Genomic DNA, 15,804 nt, shown 5'->3' on the forward strand with positions numbered 1-15,804 from the left:
ACACAAGGTTACAAATGCTATGTAGTAAAATATACGAATCATTGGTAGGAATGTACTTTGCATCTGACATCAGTTTTACCGAAGATTGGTAATATGTACAAAAAATGTGTACATTTTACCAATGTTTCAACTACTAAAGATTTGGTAGCTGCATTTACTAAAGTTTTTCTCCAGTGTATAACCGGACCGAGTTGTAAACAACAGTAATTGATTAAACCAAAATGTCAGTAAACCGCAGCAATATTGGGTACACTGGCAATATGAGGGATTTGACGTTTTAGTCGTACCCCTGATGTTTTTCCTTTACACTGTAAATCTTTCTTCTTTCTTTGTTTTTAAGAGGCTTTAAACTTTGCAGTTCATTCGCCTCTACACACTGTAAATTGGAATTAATAAAAATATATATCGCAACGTGCGTGCGTGCAACAAACTCTACCCGAAACAATGTACAATGTCCTATTGAAATTGAAAATGAAATGCATTAATCAAAATTAACTTTTACGTATCAACATGTATTCTATGTTATAGGATAACCGTTGATGACAATGAAAAAAATATTGCGAACTTCATTAAAAAATGAGTCATGTTTTTTTCTAGTGCATAATAAAACTTCATTAATGTCAACCGGATGGTTTATTTGATATTATTCATAGTGTGTGGCATTAAAGTGCCAATCATATAATTACTCAACATGCATCATAATGATGTGTGAGTAACGACACACCATCCACTCACCCCTAAACCGTCGGCTTTCCGTTCGGTTCCCAACCAGTCCAATTCGTTGCTACACACGTTCATGTGGTGGGTGACCAAATGATTGCTAAGATGGCCGCCTTTTTGTAGCCAGCATAGAAAAACATGAGCATAGAAATCATAATCTAAAATAAAAAATTACGTGCTCCGCGCGATTATCCAGCAGTGATTTTAATTGCAAATCGCCAAGAAAGCTTCCGGATGGGTACCCAAACATCGCTTGCCAAAGGAAACTATCCAACGTAATCAAATATTAACCTATATGACTCCAAACGCGCTTAGGGGGCTCACGTATTGTTTAATATACGTGAGCCCCCTAAGCGCGAGCCCTGTTTAAGCTGCCTACACTCAATTTGCATTTGTTGGGATATGGTTGCCAGAGCCCTGTGGGTGACAATAACCGAATCAAGGCGGCTAGAAGTATATCCTAAGGTGAGGCCGTTTCGTCACTAAGTTGGTAGGGGAGCGGTATATGAAAACAGTACGGAAGAAAGCAGAAGGGGAATTATTTGCTTGAAGCATGAAAGAGACAGACTGATCACAAGCGAGCTTGGGCACAAGCATATTGTGTATTGTTTACACAGTAGATTTCCAAGATGGCTGAAAAGCGGTTTCAGCAAGTTGGCCCACCTTAGGATATACTTCTAGGCACCTTGAACCGAATGAAGTCATCATTAATGATGTGTAAATTTTTCATATATTCGATTATCGATTAATCGTTGGGGCAGTTTTCAATATTCGATTAATCGAGCGAATTTTTATTTTTTGTAATAATCACGTATCACGTTGTCATTCTGGTCGCGTGGTCTATCGGGTTGTCGATGTTAGATGGTTGGATAAAAAAATGTTGGATACAAAAATTAACAAAAGCAGAGATACAGAGCCCAGACAAAAAGTCACAGGAGGGTTGTATCCGAGACACGACCGCATAGTTGACGTAGGATTTCGTTAGGCTATCTGTTGATTTTGGATATGTTTGAAGTATTACATCGTTAAACTCTTTGATAATGATTTGGTGGACCTGGAGAACCGTTTTGTTTGGTTTTTGAGTATTGCTTGTTCACTTCACCAGTGTTTACCGAGTGATGATAACAGAAGGATGGTAAACAGTAGTTGGATGGTGCGTATCAGATAAAAGATACCGAAGTGGAACGAGATATGATGAAAACCGACATCTGTGATTGTAGTATATTAGTCATCAAGAATCTTTGTCTCGGTTAAAATAGAGTTACCTTTCCGATTAACATACTTTGGTTTACTGAGAGTGTAGTAGTGAGAACATACCGAAGATGAATCGGGGAGCAGTATCAGCAAGGGATTGGTGTTACGACCAGCGAGGTAGGAGGACGCGATACTACAACCTGGCGACTTGGAGGGATTAAATTGCGAAAAAAAAAGAACATGGTAAGCATAGCGGAAAATTGTAAAAATCTATATAAAACACTGGAAAGTGCCATTACGGGAATGTTGGGCGTTTAATTAGCAAACAATATTCTCTTTTGGGGAGAAATTTCGAGTGCGTTAAATCCTATCCCAACAGCAGCGGCGTTGGATGAATTCCAAGAATTCTGCTTGAAGTATGCGATTGTTCATGTTGAGTGATTTTTTTTTGGAGGTTAGCGGGAAAAAAAAAAAAAAAAAAAGTTTTCCCCGAGATTTTTTTTTTTTTTTTTTTTTTGCGAAAGCCGGTAAGGGTTTTCCAGGATAGACTCTCCTGAAATTGGCGAAAATCTCAGGGATTTTCCATGTACTGGTTGATTGGAGTGGTGAAAATTGTCAGAATTTTCCGATACAAAACATGAAACATGCGAAAATTTCCAGAATTTTCCACGAATCAATGAAAACCGAGAGAGGGTTTGGAATGAAGTCGGTGCCTAAGCTAGGGACCTGGAAGAGGTTTCTAAATGGTGGTTGTGTTTGTTCCAATTCCAGATGGAAGATTCACGTCCGGTGCCACCGTTCAGGTGCAACCAGATCGAGACAGGCAAGTTGGCCAAGGAATGGAGATCTTGGAAGGAATCTCTGGAGTGTTACTTTGCGGCATACGGAGTAATGGATCAGCAGGTAATGAAGGCGAAGCTACTGCATCTGGGTGGACCAGCGCTTCAAACCGTGTTCAAGAACCTGAAGGATCGTGACCATATGCCAGTTGTTTCCCTTGTTCCAAAATGGTACGATGCAGCGGTCGATAAATTGGATGAGTTTTTTGAGCCTCGGCACCAAACTACATCAGAACGTCGCAAGCTACGCCAGCTCAAACAGAAATCCGGAGAGAGATTTGCTGACTTCATAATCCGATTGAAGCAACAAGTTTCGGAATGCGGTTTTGAGCGTTACGGAGGCGAAATTGAAGAAATCCTAACGGATATTTTCCTCACCGATGCGGTGGTAGAGGGATGCAATTCGAACGAGGTTAGAAGAAGGATTTTGCTCAAAGACTTGCCATTCGCCGAGATTGAAGCTCTGGGAATATCATTGGAAGGTGTGGACCATCAAATCGAGGAAATGAACGAGCCACCGCAAAAGATTTGTCGAGTGGGTCCGTCGAAGGAACGATTTGCGATCAACAGAGGTACATCGGCAAAGTCCAATCCGGCGCGGAATAAAGCGTGCTACAACTGTGGCAGGGCAGATCATCTGGCCGCTTCGAAGTTGTGCCCAGCTCGTGGCAAACAGTGTAGAAATTGTCAAATTTATGGCCACTTCGAACGTCTGTGCCGTAAGCAGAAACAGCATACTGCGCCTGTTCAGGGCAGTAACCAAGTTCGGGCGGTTGAGGATGAAAAGCAGATTCCTAATGTTGGAAGCAACGCCAAGGAGGAAGATGAGCAGGACAAGGTATACTATGCTTTTTATTCCGGCAATGAGAGCAATGTTCTGACGTGCGGCATCGGTGGCGTTGATGTGGACATGCTTATTGACTCCGGCGCCGACGCAAATTTGATCAGCAATGTTGCCTGGTCGAAACTGAAAGAGGAACGCGTAAAATTGATTTCATCCACGAAAGGAAGCACCAGGATTCTCAAGGCCTACGGAAATAACGATCCGTTGAAGATTTTGGGGACGTTTGTAGCGGAGTTAAAGGTTGGCGAGAAAACAATGCAGGCTGAATTCCTAGTCGTCGAGGGTGGACAGCGTTGCCTCCTCGGTGACACTACGGCAAAGAGCTTGGGAATCCTTAAAGTTGGATTGAATATTAATCAGGTCGACGATGCACCATTGCCTTTCTCGACTATTAAGGATGTCAAAGCGTTCATTCACATGGATCCGAACATGGTTCCTGTGTTTCAACCTATACGCCGCTTACCTTTGCCTTTGGAAGCAGCTGTCAACAAGAAGTTGGACGAGCTACTTCGACGTGACATTATTGAGCCGAAAAAAGGGCCTACCACCTGGGTATCCCCACTCGTCGTTGTAGGAAAGGCAAACGGTGAGGTGCGGTTGTGCTTGGACCTTCGCCGTGTGAACGAGGCGGTTCTCAGGGAGCATCATCCTATGCCGGTGGTTGATGATCACATTGCGCGCCTAGGTAGAGGCACAATCTGGAGTAAACTGGACATAAAGGAGGCCTTCTTGCAAATCGAGCTCGACGACGAATCTAAGGACGTGACCACCTTCATCACGGGACGAGGACTGTTCCGTTTCAAACGGATGCCCTTCGGTTTGGTGACTGCACCAGAGCTCTTCCAAAAGGCTATGGATGAGATTCTAGCCGGGTGTGAGGGTGTAGCCTGGTACCTCGATGACGTCATCATCGAAGGAAAAAATATGGAGGAGCATGACGCACGGCTCAGTGAGGTAATTTAACATGTTTTTGATTAACAATAAAGTAGATTTGATGGATTTCGACTAGAGCTTGTTTTATTCAGTAAATGGCGATTCCTTACAAAGTATGAATTATTTCAGGTGATGTTTCGTTTGAAAAGTCGAAATGTGGCACTCAACTGGGAAAAATGCCAGTTTCGTGTTACCGAGCTAGACTTCCTGGGACACAGAATTTCTAGTAAAGGGATCCGGCCATCTGCCACGAAGATGCGAGCTTTGCTATCTTTTCGTGAACCTCAAAATGAACAAGAGCTCCGCAGTTTCCTTGGCTTAGCCAACTACATGAATAAGTTCATACCGAATTTGGCAACCATAGATCAGCCTCTACGAAAGTTGTTAGCAAAGGATGTCAAATTTGAATGGTCAAAAGAACAGGGTGATTCTTTCAACGAGATTAAATCGGCTTTAAGTAATGTCCAAAATCTGGGATTCTACAGATTAGAAGATAGAACGGCCGTCATTGTTGATGCAAGTCCGTATGGGTTAGGGGCACTGCTAGTTCAGTTCAATCGACATAATGAGCATCGCGTAGTAAGTTTCGCTTCCAAATCGTTGACCGAAACTGAGCGTAGATACTGCCAGACTGAAAAAGAGGCGCTGGCTATTGTCTGGGCAGTAGAGCGTTTTCAGTTTTATTTGCTAGGGAGATCGTTCGATATTATGACTGATTGCAAAGCATTGGCGTTTTTGTTTGCAATCCGTTCCAAGCCGTGCGCACGAATCGAACGCTGGGTATTAAGGCTACAAACATTTGACTACAGGGTGATACATATCGCGGGCAAAGAAAACGTCGCTGATTCCTTTTCCCGCCTGGCGGTACAAACTCCCAGACCATTCGACGTTAACGAAGAGATAATGATTCAAGAAGTAACTATGTCAGCTCTTTCTTCTACAGCCCTTACGTGGAAAGAAATCCAAGATGCATCAGTATCGGACCCTGAAATCAAAAGCGTCTTGGATTCTCTACTCAAGGACCCAGATAACTTGCCTATTGAATACCGGGTGGTGACAAATGAGCTGTGCCAGTTTGAAGATGTTTTGCTCAGAGGGGATCGGATTGTTGTTCCGAGATCTCTAAGGAATAGAGTGTTGTCTGCCGCCCATGATGGTCACCCGGGAATAACGATGATGAAGAATCATTTAAGGTCAAATGTTTGGTGGCCGAAAATGGATGCAGATGTTGAGAACTACGTAAAAGGCTGTAGAGGATGCACTCTTGTGGCAGCACCAGATCCACCGGAAACTATGTCGCGCAGTCAACTTCCGTCATATCCTTGGCACACACTGGCGGTAGATTTTCTTGGTCCATTGCCGGATGGACAAAGTCTGTTCGTAGTGATTGACTATTATTCTAGATTTATCGAGGTTTGCGAGATGGAGTCCACCACAGCAAACGATGTGATTAGAGAACTGGCTATTATGTTCGGAAGGTTCGGCATCCCATCGTTTATTAGGGCAGATAATGCTCCTCAGTTTAGTGCTGAGTGCACAGAGTTAAAAGAGTTTTGTGAGTCAACTGGATTCAAAATTGTGAATACAATCCCTTACTGGCCCCAGTCGAACGGAGAGGTAGAGCGGCAGAATAGATCAATTCTGAAACGACTCCGTATCGCACAGGAGTTGGGTCTGGATTGGAGAAAGGAATTGCGTGATTACATATTGACGTATCATTCGACGAAGCATCCATCTACAGGGAAACCACCGGGAGAACTTATGTTTGGAAGGCGCATCAAAAGCAAGGTACCATCGATCATGATCTTCAACGAGGATGGCGCAGTACGTGAGCGTGATGCAGTGGTAAAACAAAAAGGAAAGGAATATGGAGATGGTAAGCGAAAGGCCAAAAGCTCCAAAATTAAGGAGGGTGATACGGTACTGGCGAAACGTATGCGGAAGAGTAATAAGCTGGATACTAACTTCAGTAACGAGGAGTACATCGTGCAGAGCAAAGTTGGATCTGATACAATTATAAAATCTACAAGCTCTGGTAAAGAGTACAGGCGAAACTCAGCTCATTTGAAGAAAGTATTAGTCAGCGTTGAACATAAAGATTTAGAGGATCCGCAAGATGGCTCCGTTTCCGAGCCACAGGTCCGAGATGATGATCCTATCGATCCTTCTTCTGCAGGAGTACACATGAAAAGAATACGAAAAGCTCCCAGTAAATATGATGATTATATTGCTCATTAAAATGTAAAAAGTGTTTAAAATAAATAACTCAAAAGGTAATAGTTTTATTCATTTTTATTCCAAGGGGGGGATTGTAGTATATTAGTCATCAAGAATCTTTGTCTCGGTTAAAATAGAGTTACCTTTCCGATTAACATACTTTGGTTTACTGAGAGTGTAGTAGTGAGAACATACCGAAGATGAATCGGGGAGCAGTATCAGCAAGGGATTGGTGTTACGACCAGCGAGGTAGGAGGACGCGATACTACAGTGATCCTAGACGAGATGCCTCCTGTGTTATGTGTGGATCAAATAATCATTAGTAAAAACATGTTACTTTAATGTAGAGGAAACATATTTGAAATGGAAAACGTAATTTTCTTTTATAATTTTTACTTTCTCCGTGGTCATTTAACCCAATGCGAATTTTAATTGGACTAACAACACCTAATACTATAAGTAGAGCATATGGGAAATCTCTTTTTCTAAAATTGCTTCACTTTCCTAATTTTCTCGCCGTATAAATTTTCCACACAGCAAAACAAACAGCTTAAACCAAATGACCCGTTCTCGAGCGGGAACACACCTTGGTTTTTATTTATGAAAAGTCACAGGAGGGTTGTGTCCGAGACACGACCGCATAGTTGACGTAGGATTCCGTTAGGCTATCTATTGATTTTGGATATGTTTGAAGAATTACATTGTTAAATTCTTTGATAACGATTTGGTGGCCCTGAAAAGGGACGTTTTGTTTGGTTGTCCACTCCACCAGTATTTACCGAGTGATGATGACAGAAGGATGGTAAACAGACGTTGGATGGCGCGTATTAGATAAAAGATAACCGAATTGAAACGAGATATGACGAAAACCGCACTCTGTGATCCTAGACCAGTGCTGCAATTTATCACAGTCACTGCGTATATTTGGGCTACTAGGACGACCATTGCAACATTACCGCTAAACGACGTGCAACAAAACAAATTCCTTACTCTTTGACGTTAAATAGTTTGTCAGTGTTTTGACCATCAAAGCATGTTACAAGTCAGCGCACTATGATCGTCAAGACAAGAAATACAAGAAATGTCATCTGATGTAATGGAAGTTTACACTTTTACCAGGATGCATTTGTTCACTTTGCTACCTGAATACCATTATTATATAAAATGCCAAAACTTCGAGGAAAACAAAGGATATAAATGAGTCTAAACGGACTTTCAAATACGTGAATTTCGATATCGGGCAGAAATTTCAACGAAAAGAGAAATTTCTTCATTATTTCAGCATGTAGAGATTGTTCAAGCTTTGGTCAATTATATATTCCGTTGCCTAAAAGGTTTGCAATCTCTCACACGTTATCAAATACAAGAAACAACAACCGGAATGAAAATCGAAGCTTTGCTCGATGAAAATAAAATGCAATCTGCGACAATCATCAATTCATTATGGATAATTTTACCGCCTACTTGATCGGTCAAACGTATTGACAAAGCTCAGTAACAGGCAAATTGTTGCGTTGTACTCTGTCAGTCACCATTTGACCGAGATTTTTGCCAGTAGGAAATGACTAGCGAGCCTCGTCAGTTGTAAGTTACATTGATGAAAACATGCAGGTCTGCCCTAGACGAGATGTCTCCTTTGATATGTATGAATGCAATAAAGAGAAAAAAACTCACCAATGTAATATAAGATAATTACCAATACCGAACACAATTATAAATTTTTCTTCTCAGTGAAAACATGTTACATATTTGAAATGGAAAAGGTAATTTTATTTTATAATTTTTACCTAATAAGTGTTTATTCAACCCAATGCGAATTTTAATTGGACTAACAACACCTAATACTATTTGTAGAGCATATGGGGAATCGCTTTTTTTAATATTTCCTCACTTTTCCAATCTTTCACGCCGTATAAACTTTCCTTGGGTGAAAATGAACACAACAAAACAGACAGCTTAAACCAAACGACATGTTCTCGAGCAGGAACACACCTTGGTTTCTATTTATAAAAAATGAAATAAGTCGTTCCATATATCAAGTTATTTTTAACACAACTGCTACCATATACAATCTTACACTTACAGTTGTGCTAAATTTTTCACAATACACGATCGGTCATGGATATAGAATTTCACGAAGCAACCAACATTAAAGTTCTAAGATTAAATTTTATTTGCTAGAATTAATCGTATCACTCACCTTACTTGCAATATAAAAATGCCCCCGACTTGCATATACTTGCCATGCCGTTTTCCTCCAGACAGCTTGGTTTTGATGTCTCTGTTAGAGAACACATTTCGGTGGGTGCAAAAGTTCCCTCTACTTTTATGCATTTGCAATGCCGATTTCCCCAAAGCAGCTTGGTTTTGATGTCTCTATTAAGGACCCGCCGCATGTGTCGTCGATTTCGACCAATCAGAAGTGGACATTCCCGTTGGGATAGGGAATTTCCGATATCCACTAGGGAAATTGAAAACTATCTAGTTGGTATTTTTCAATTGTTCGATAGTTAGTTTAATGACATATATTATTTTCTTCAATAAAAAAAAATGTTATGGAGTGCCGAAATCAATTGACGCAAAAATTTTATCAATCCATCATGAAATGACTGAGCAATAAGCGTTTGAAATTGGACGATTTTCACGACGTGCTCGATTTTCGATTTTCAATTTGTACCCCAATATGTTCCCGAAAGACGTAATCCTACGTCAAAACACAACGAGACGTCTGTCTTCGTCAATTAATCTTTTCTACAAATCCTGCCGATCAATTTCGTTGAACGTATACTGACGGGTCGTTACGTTGCCGGTGTATGTGAATGTTTTTGTAAGAATTGCATGGAAAAAAAGTTGACGTAACGCGACGTGACGTGAACGTAACGTGGATGTGGTATGTGAATCGCACTTAAGGTGAAGGTGGAAGCTAGCCATTGTAGTAGTATAGGTAAACCCACGTGTAAAAATGGGGTAATAATGTTTGTGAGAGAAAAGCGAAGCACACGTTAATAGATCGATTCACTTATCAGACTGTGTGGCTTGTCATTGACACGAGTCTTTGAATACATTTGGAAAAAATAACAATTCAATACTGAAGTAAAATGTGTGAACGATATGTTCCGATGAACAATTGCAAATATAAATATACATAGAAGGTGCATTTGCATATAAAGTAGAATTCTGATTATACGCGAGCGTAACATGAGCAAATTTATAACACAAACGAATTGGGGCTCTTTTGTTATCAACAAGTTCTTCCGCATAGTAACTCGATATTGATAATTCCTCAATATTTGCTGAGGCAAATATTCAGCCTTTTTCCAAGCAGTAAACATTGTTTGTTTTCTGCCATCAATCCATTGAACTGACGCTATGGTGAAGCAGGTGCTAAGGTTGTGCACCAAAAAATTATTTGGGGAATACCAAGTTATTCAATCTGTGCTCCCGTGGCCGAGTGGTTAGCGTCATAACTAACATGCCGGGTGTTCGGGTTCGATTCCCGTTCTGGTCGGGGGAATTTTTCGTCAAAGAAATTTCCTCCGACTTGCACTGTGATCACGCGTATTCTAGAGCTTGCCACTCAGAATGCATTCAAGGCGTGTTATTTGGCATAGAAATCTCAACTAAGTACTAATAAAAATGACGCAAGTAATACTACGTTGAGACGGCGAAGTTCCTCTAGGAACGTTAGTGCCATTGAAGAAAAACAGGAAGTGGGTTATATCTATGGTATAACCGCAAGGGTGACGTAGGACTATCGTTGATTTAGAGATCATTTGTTTGAAGTTGAATCTAAATCCATCCTGAATGAATGAATAAATGAATATTTGGGTGACTTCAAAAACGAGAGTGTTACGTTGGAGACTCAAGGTTTTATGCATCCAATATTGGATACAAAAAACCTTGTTCTGAAGAATAATCTTCAGAAGCTTTCCTGCTAACTGCACTTGATTGACAAATCACAAAACCAAATGTATGTGGTCGCAGTATTATATGGATAGAAAACATTAAAATAAACTCGCTTGAATGTAATTTTCAATTCCAAGGGGAACTGGCAGATTATTTTTCAGCAACGATCATTTCTTTCCAGGTTTCCTCTCGATAACCAGCAAATGAAAAGAGTTGCGCGCGTGTATGTGTGTGGGTGTGGCGGCTGCTTCTATGTCTTCCCGAGGAACCGTATTTCGATGCTGATACTCTCTTGGTCACGAGAGTATCAGTATCGGCTTTTCTGCGCTCCCTCACAGTTAAAACAAACTGATTGCATTTCAGGTCAGGTCAGGCCAGGTAATGAATCCCTCGATCCCTCGCCGTTCAGCTCGTTCAGTAACGATGTTGTCTTGTCGATGTCCTCAGGCGTCGTGCACAAATTACGTAACGCTAAAAATCCGAATTTTGAACCACCTCTCCCCCCCCCCCCTTTCGTAACGCAATTTCCTATCTCTAATAAACAGAAAGTAACACAACATCTACCCCTTCCCCCCTCATCGCGTTACGTAATTTGTGCACGACGCCTCACCAAAAATGAATCGGTTTCACCACCAGAATATCATTTCAGTATGCTTTTCGTGCGTGATTGAATCGAGAGAAGGTGTGGTTTACGATGGCAATTTGGAAGGCAAACTAGAGGAGAATGAACTCTCTGAGTATGAAAATTTCGGCGACTGAGCAATAATCGATTGAAAATTATATAATTTTCGCGATACGAAACATTTTCCGTTTTTCATGTTATGCATCCAATATTGGATACGAAAATATCCTACTGATGGGAAAGAATAATCTTCAGAAGCTTTCCAGCTAATTACACTTGATTGAAAAATTACGAAATCAAATGTAGTTGGTCGCTGTTTTCGCCATATAATTAGAAAACATTAAAATAAACTCTTTCGCATGGATGTATTCTTCAAGTCCCAGGGAACTGGCAGATTATTTTTCAGCAACGATTAGATCTTTCCGGAATTTTCTCGATGCTGTATGGCATCCAAACGAAAATTCTCGTTTCAGTTTGGCCTGCAAAAAACTTTTCTAAACTCTAATCCATCAAATTTGGAGTCCTGAAAAGGGCCGATGATTATATGCTAAGCTAATATAGCACCCTCTCCTTGGATTCGATGGGCCAGCTGAATGTCCTTGGGCATGATGTGACGCGTTTTGCGTGGATAGCACACAAATTTGTATCTTCGAATAAGCCTCCTGCAGCGTCATAACCGCGGAACTTTGGAAGCGCAAGTCGGTTTTGAAGTCCTGAGAATTTCCACGAACCAAATGCTGCAAAGGTAGCTTGCGGATCAGCAATTCGGTCGACTTCTGATAGCGACGAATTTCATGCGAAGTTCCCGGTCGATAGCGATGTGGCTTCTTCACGCTTCCTGCGGCTGATGCGCTTATCCGAGCTGCTTTCGTGGTGCTTTACCACCGAAAGACTAACGAGCTGTCTGCTTAGTCCAGATGAAACGAGTCCTCACGGTGCGAGAGTAGAGTAAGAAATGAACGAAAGCAAGGGAAGTGTCATTTTATAAAACATAAAAGAATCGAATGTAAACCCCACCCTCTTTATTGTATAAGCTTACTGTATACTCACGAATATAATAAGGGTGGGATTTAGATTCTATACTTTTATGGTTTATAAAATGACGCTTCCTTTGCTTTCGTTCATTTCTTACTCTACTCTCGCACCGTGAGGACTCGAGCTCGTTAGTCTTTCGCAGACAGCTCGTTAGTCATTCGGTGGTAAGGCACACGAAGTCAGCTCGGATAAGCGCACCAGTAGCAGGATAGGTGGAGAAGCCACATCGCTATCGACCGGGAACTTCGCATGAAATTCGTCGCTATCAGATATCGACCGAATTGCTGATCCGCAAGCTACCTTTGCAGCATTTGGTTCGTGGAATTGCTCAGGACTTCAAAACCGACTTGCGCTTCCAAAGTTCCGCGGTTATGACGCTGCAGGAGGCTTATTCGAAGATACAAATTTGTGTGATATCCACGCAAAACGCGTCACATCATGCCCAAGGACATTCAGCTGGCCCATCGAATCCAAGGAGAGGGTGCTATATTAGCTTAGCATATAATCAACGGCCCTTTTCAGGGCTCCAAATTTGATGGATTAGAGTACAGAAAAGTTTTTTACAGGCCGAACTGAAAGGAGCATTTAGCGAAAATCGTGGTTTCGATAATAATTCGTTACCGATAGGTGCCATGGATATGGATTTCCTTATGAAGAATATGAAATACATGACATGATGTAGTGAATATATCCGAAGAAATCACTTTGGTGAAACTGCATTATAAAATTATTTGTGTACGAATGCCGCAATCGATAGTCGACTCTAATTTGCGCTGGGTAATTTCCTCGGAGGACTCGATTCCTCCTTTGAGCATTAATAATCTCTTTCTGGCAAAACGATGTGGTATGAATCACATTATTTGAATGATAGAATGAAGAAGTTTTCTGCCAATTTCCTTCAACCTCCAAACGTATCTTTCTCCCGTTTGTCGTTTTCGCGTTCGCTAATCCTTTCTCACAACACCCATTTCTAGTTTGAGAAATTGTTGAGTAAACATTGTTTGCCAGTGCGCGTAGAGCGGGAATTCCTAAAGATTCATTGCACCTCTAATAAATTGCCGAAAGACGTGGTCTTACGTTGATCGCACTTGATTGAAAAAATCCAAAACGAAATGTATTTGGTCGAAGCATTATATGAGTAGAAACCAAATAATCGCTCGAAAATGACTTGATTTTCGCGATGTGAAACATTTTCCGTTTTTCATGTTATGCATCCAATATTGGATACGAAAATTTCCACTGATGGGGAAAAAAATATTCAGAAGCTTTCCTGTTAATTGCGATTGATTGAAAAATAACAAAACCAAATGTATTTGGTTGCAGTGTTATATGGATAGAAAACATTAAAATAAACTATTTCGCATGAATGTGTTTTTCAATTCCCAGGGGAACTGGCAGATTATTTTTCAGCAACGAGAATTCCGCGCGTGTATGTGTGTGTGTGTGTGTGTGTGGCGGTTTCTTCGATGTTTCAAGCGGAACCGTGACATCACTCTCCTCCTGATGGATTCCCTTTTGGCCTTAGGTGCACAAACAGGCTCTTGGTGACACCGTTCATCAGCGCTTTCATGATAAACGAAATTAGCTTCACAACAACAACGACAACATGCTCCAATCGCTGTTCAATCATAACTGAGTGGGTTTACGAGCGGCGCTCGCTTATATACCGATTGGTGATTTCTATAGCCTGTTTTGAAAGCAATTTTAAGACTATTGAAACAAGTTTTTGGATGAAAAAGTAACAAGTATCTGACGCGTAGACATTTTATCTTTCAAATGAAGTGTTTATCATACCATTTCGTTCAGTTGTTTAAGAGCTATTAACGCTCAAAATCTCGGTCTCCAGCGTAACTCTTTCGTTCTCGAAACTTTGGTTTTACACCCCGGTATAGAAATGAAAGACGTAGTCCTACGTCAAAAGAAGAAGTTATTCAATAAATTATATTATTTATTTTATTCCTTTATTGATTTAATTGGGCTCAAGTGGATAAAGAGCCACCATCAAGCAATACATTTTAAAACTATTTGAATATATTATAACTACATAATTATTAACTTGTCTAATTAGCTAAAACTACAGTGCAATATAAAAAAAATATATATTTCTTCCTTGCCTCGTCGGTATTATCCTTGTCTTGAACAGTGCCTGTGGTGGGTCGTAACAACTACATCGCCAGTTGAAGTAGCAACGGTATCCTTTGGTAGTGAGTGCCTCCTTGTTATGTTAATAGCTCCTGTAATGATCTTATCTCAACGGGTACTAAGTTCTGCTTGTGTAATAGGAAAGGAAAGGAGAAAGGACAGTGGGAGTAGGAGATGTGACCTAAATAATAACATTAGCGCTTCTTAGGAAGACATATGTGGGGTACATAAAATTAGGGTCGCGAGTAGCTAAGATATCGCGAACTGGCATGCGTGAGTGTACTCCTTGAGCCTCTAAATCGGCAACCAGTTTAATTCTTTCATTGCAAAATTCATTACATGACCAAACAACGTGCTCGATGTCATGATATCCTTGACCACAATTACATAAATTGTTAGTAGCAAGACCTATGCGGAAGAGATGCGCATTTAGCGCGGAATGATTGGACATCAATCTGGACATAGTTCTAATAAAATTTCTGTCAAGATCTAACCCTTTAAACCAGGCCTTCGTTGAAACTTTGGGGATAATAGAGTATAGCCATCTCCCAAGCTCATCTCTGTTCCATTGGTTTTGCCAACTGGTGAGTGCCTGCTGTCGGGAAATGGAGAAGAATTTCCGATACGCTATTTGTCTTTCAAAAACTGTGCCCTGCATACTACCCATCTTTGCGAGTGTATCCGCTTTCTCATTACCAGGAATAGAGCAATGGGAAGGAATCCAAATGAAAGTGATTCGAATACTTTTATCAACAAGAGAATTCAATGCATTCCTAATTTCGATAAGAAAATATGATGCTTTCGTCTGTTGTTTCAAGGATTGAATGGCTTGTATACTGCTAAGACTATCCGAGAAAATAAAATAGTGATCAGGTGGTAAGGACTCAGTGGTCTTAATTGCATGATATATTGCAGCCAGTTCGGCAACATACACTGAACAAGGGTCTTCAAGTTTATGAAAGCTAGTGTAACGTTCATTAAAGATACCAAAACCAGTGGATCCGTTGATTCTTGAACCATCAGTGAAAAACATTCTTGAAGAATTGATATGGTTATATTTTGAAGCGAAAATATTAGGGATTGACGATGATCGAAGATGATCTGAAATGTCTCGAGTTTCGTCCTTCATAGAAAGATCGAAATCAACGGAAGATCTGCAAAAGTTCGGAAAGCTAACATTATTGACTGCTGAAGGTTTTATTTCTTGAGGAATGTAATGAGAGTACAGATCCATGGATCTCGACCGTTGGTTCAACTCGGAAGCTTCTTACAATTCTCAATTACTAATGGGTTCATGATTTCGCTTCGGATTAAGAAGCGATAGGACAGTTCCCAAAACCGAACCTGCAATG

General features: G+C 40.8%; 1 protein-coding gene across 1 annotated transcript; it reads left to right on the top strand.

Moving 5' to 3' along the window:
- Positions 1 to 1,982: 1,982 nt before the first annotated feature.
- LOC129777666 (uncharacterized protein K02A2.6-like) lies at positions 1,983 to 6,851 on the top strand. The gene is made up of 3 exons (XM_055784070.1): positions 1,983 to 2,157; positions 2,686 to 4,551; positions 4,660 to 6,851. The coding sequence occupies exons 1-3, from the start codon at positions 2,155 to 2,157 to the stop codon at positions 6,766 to 6,768; spliced, it is 3,978 nt and encodes a 1,325-aa protein (XP_055640045.1). The 5' UTR covers positions 1,983 to 2,154; the 3' UTR covers positions 6,769 to 6,851.
- The last annotated feature ends 8,953 nt before the right edge of the window (positions 6,852 to 15,804 follow it).

The sequence above is a fragment of the Toxorhynchites rutilus genome, chromosome 3, assembly GCF_029784135.1.
Source record: "Toxorhynchites rutilus septentrionalis strain SRP chromosome 3, ASM2978413v1, whole genome shotgun sequence".
Classification (NCBI taxonomy): Eukaryota; Metazoa; Arthropoda; class Insecta; order Diptera; family Culicidae; genus Toxorhynchites; species Toxorhynchites rutilus.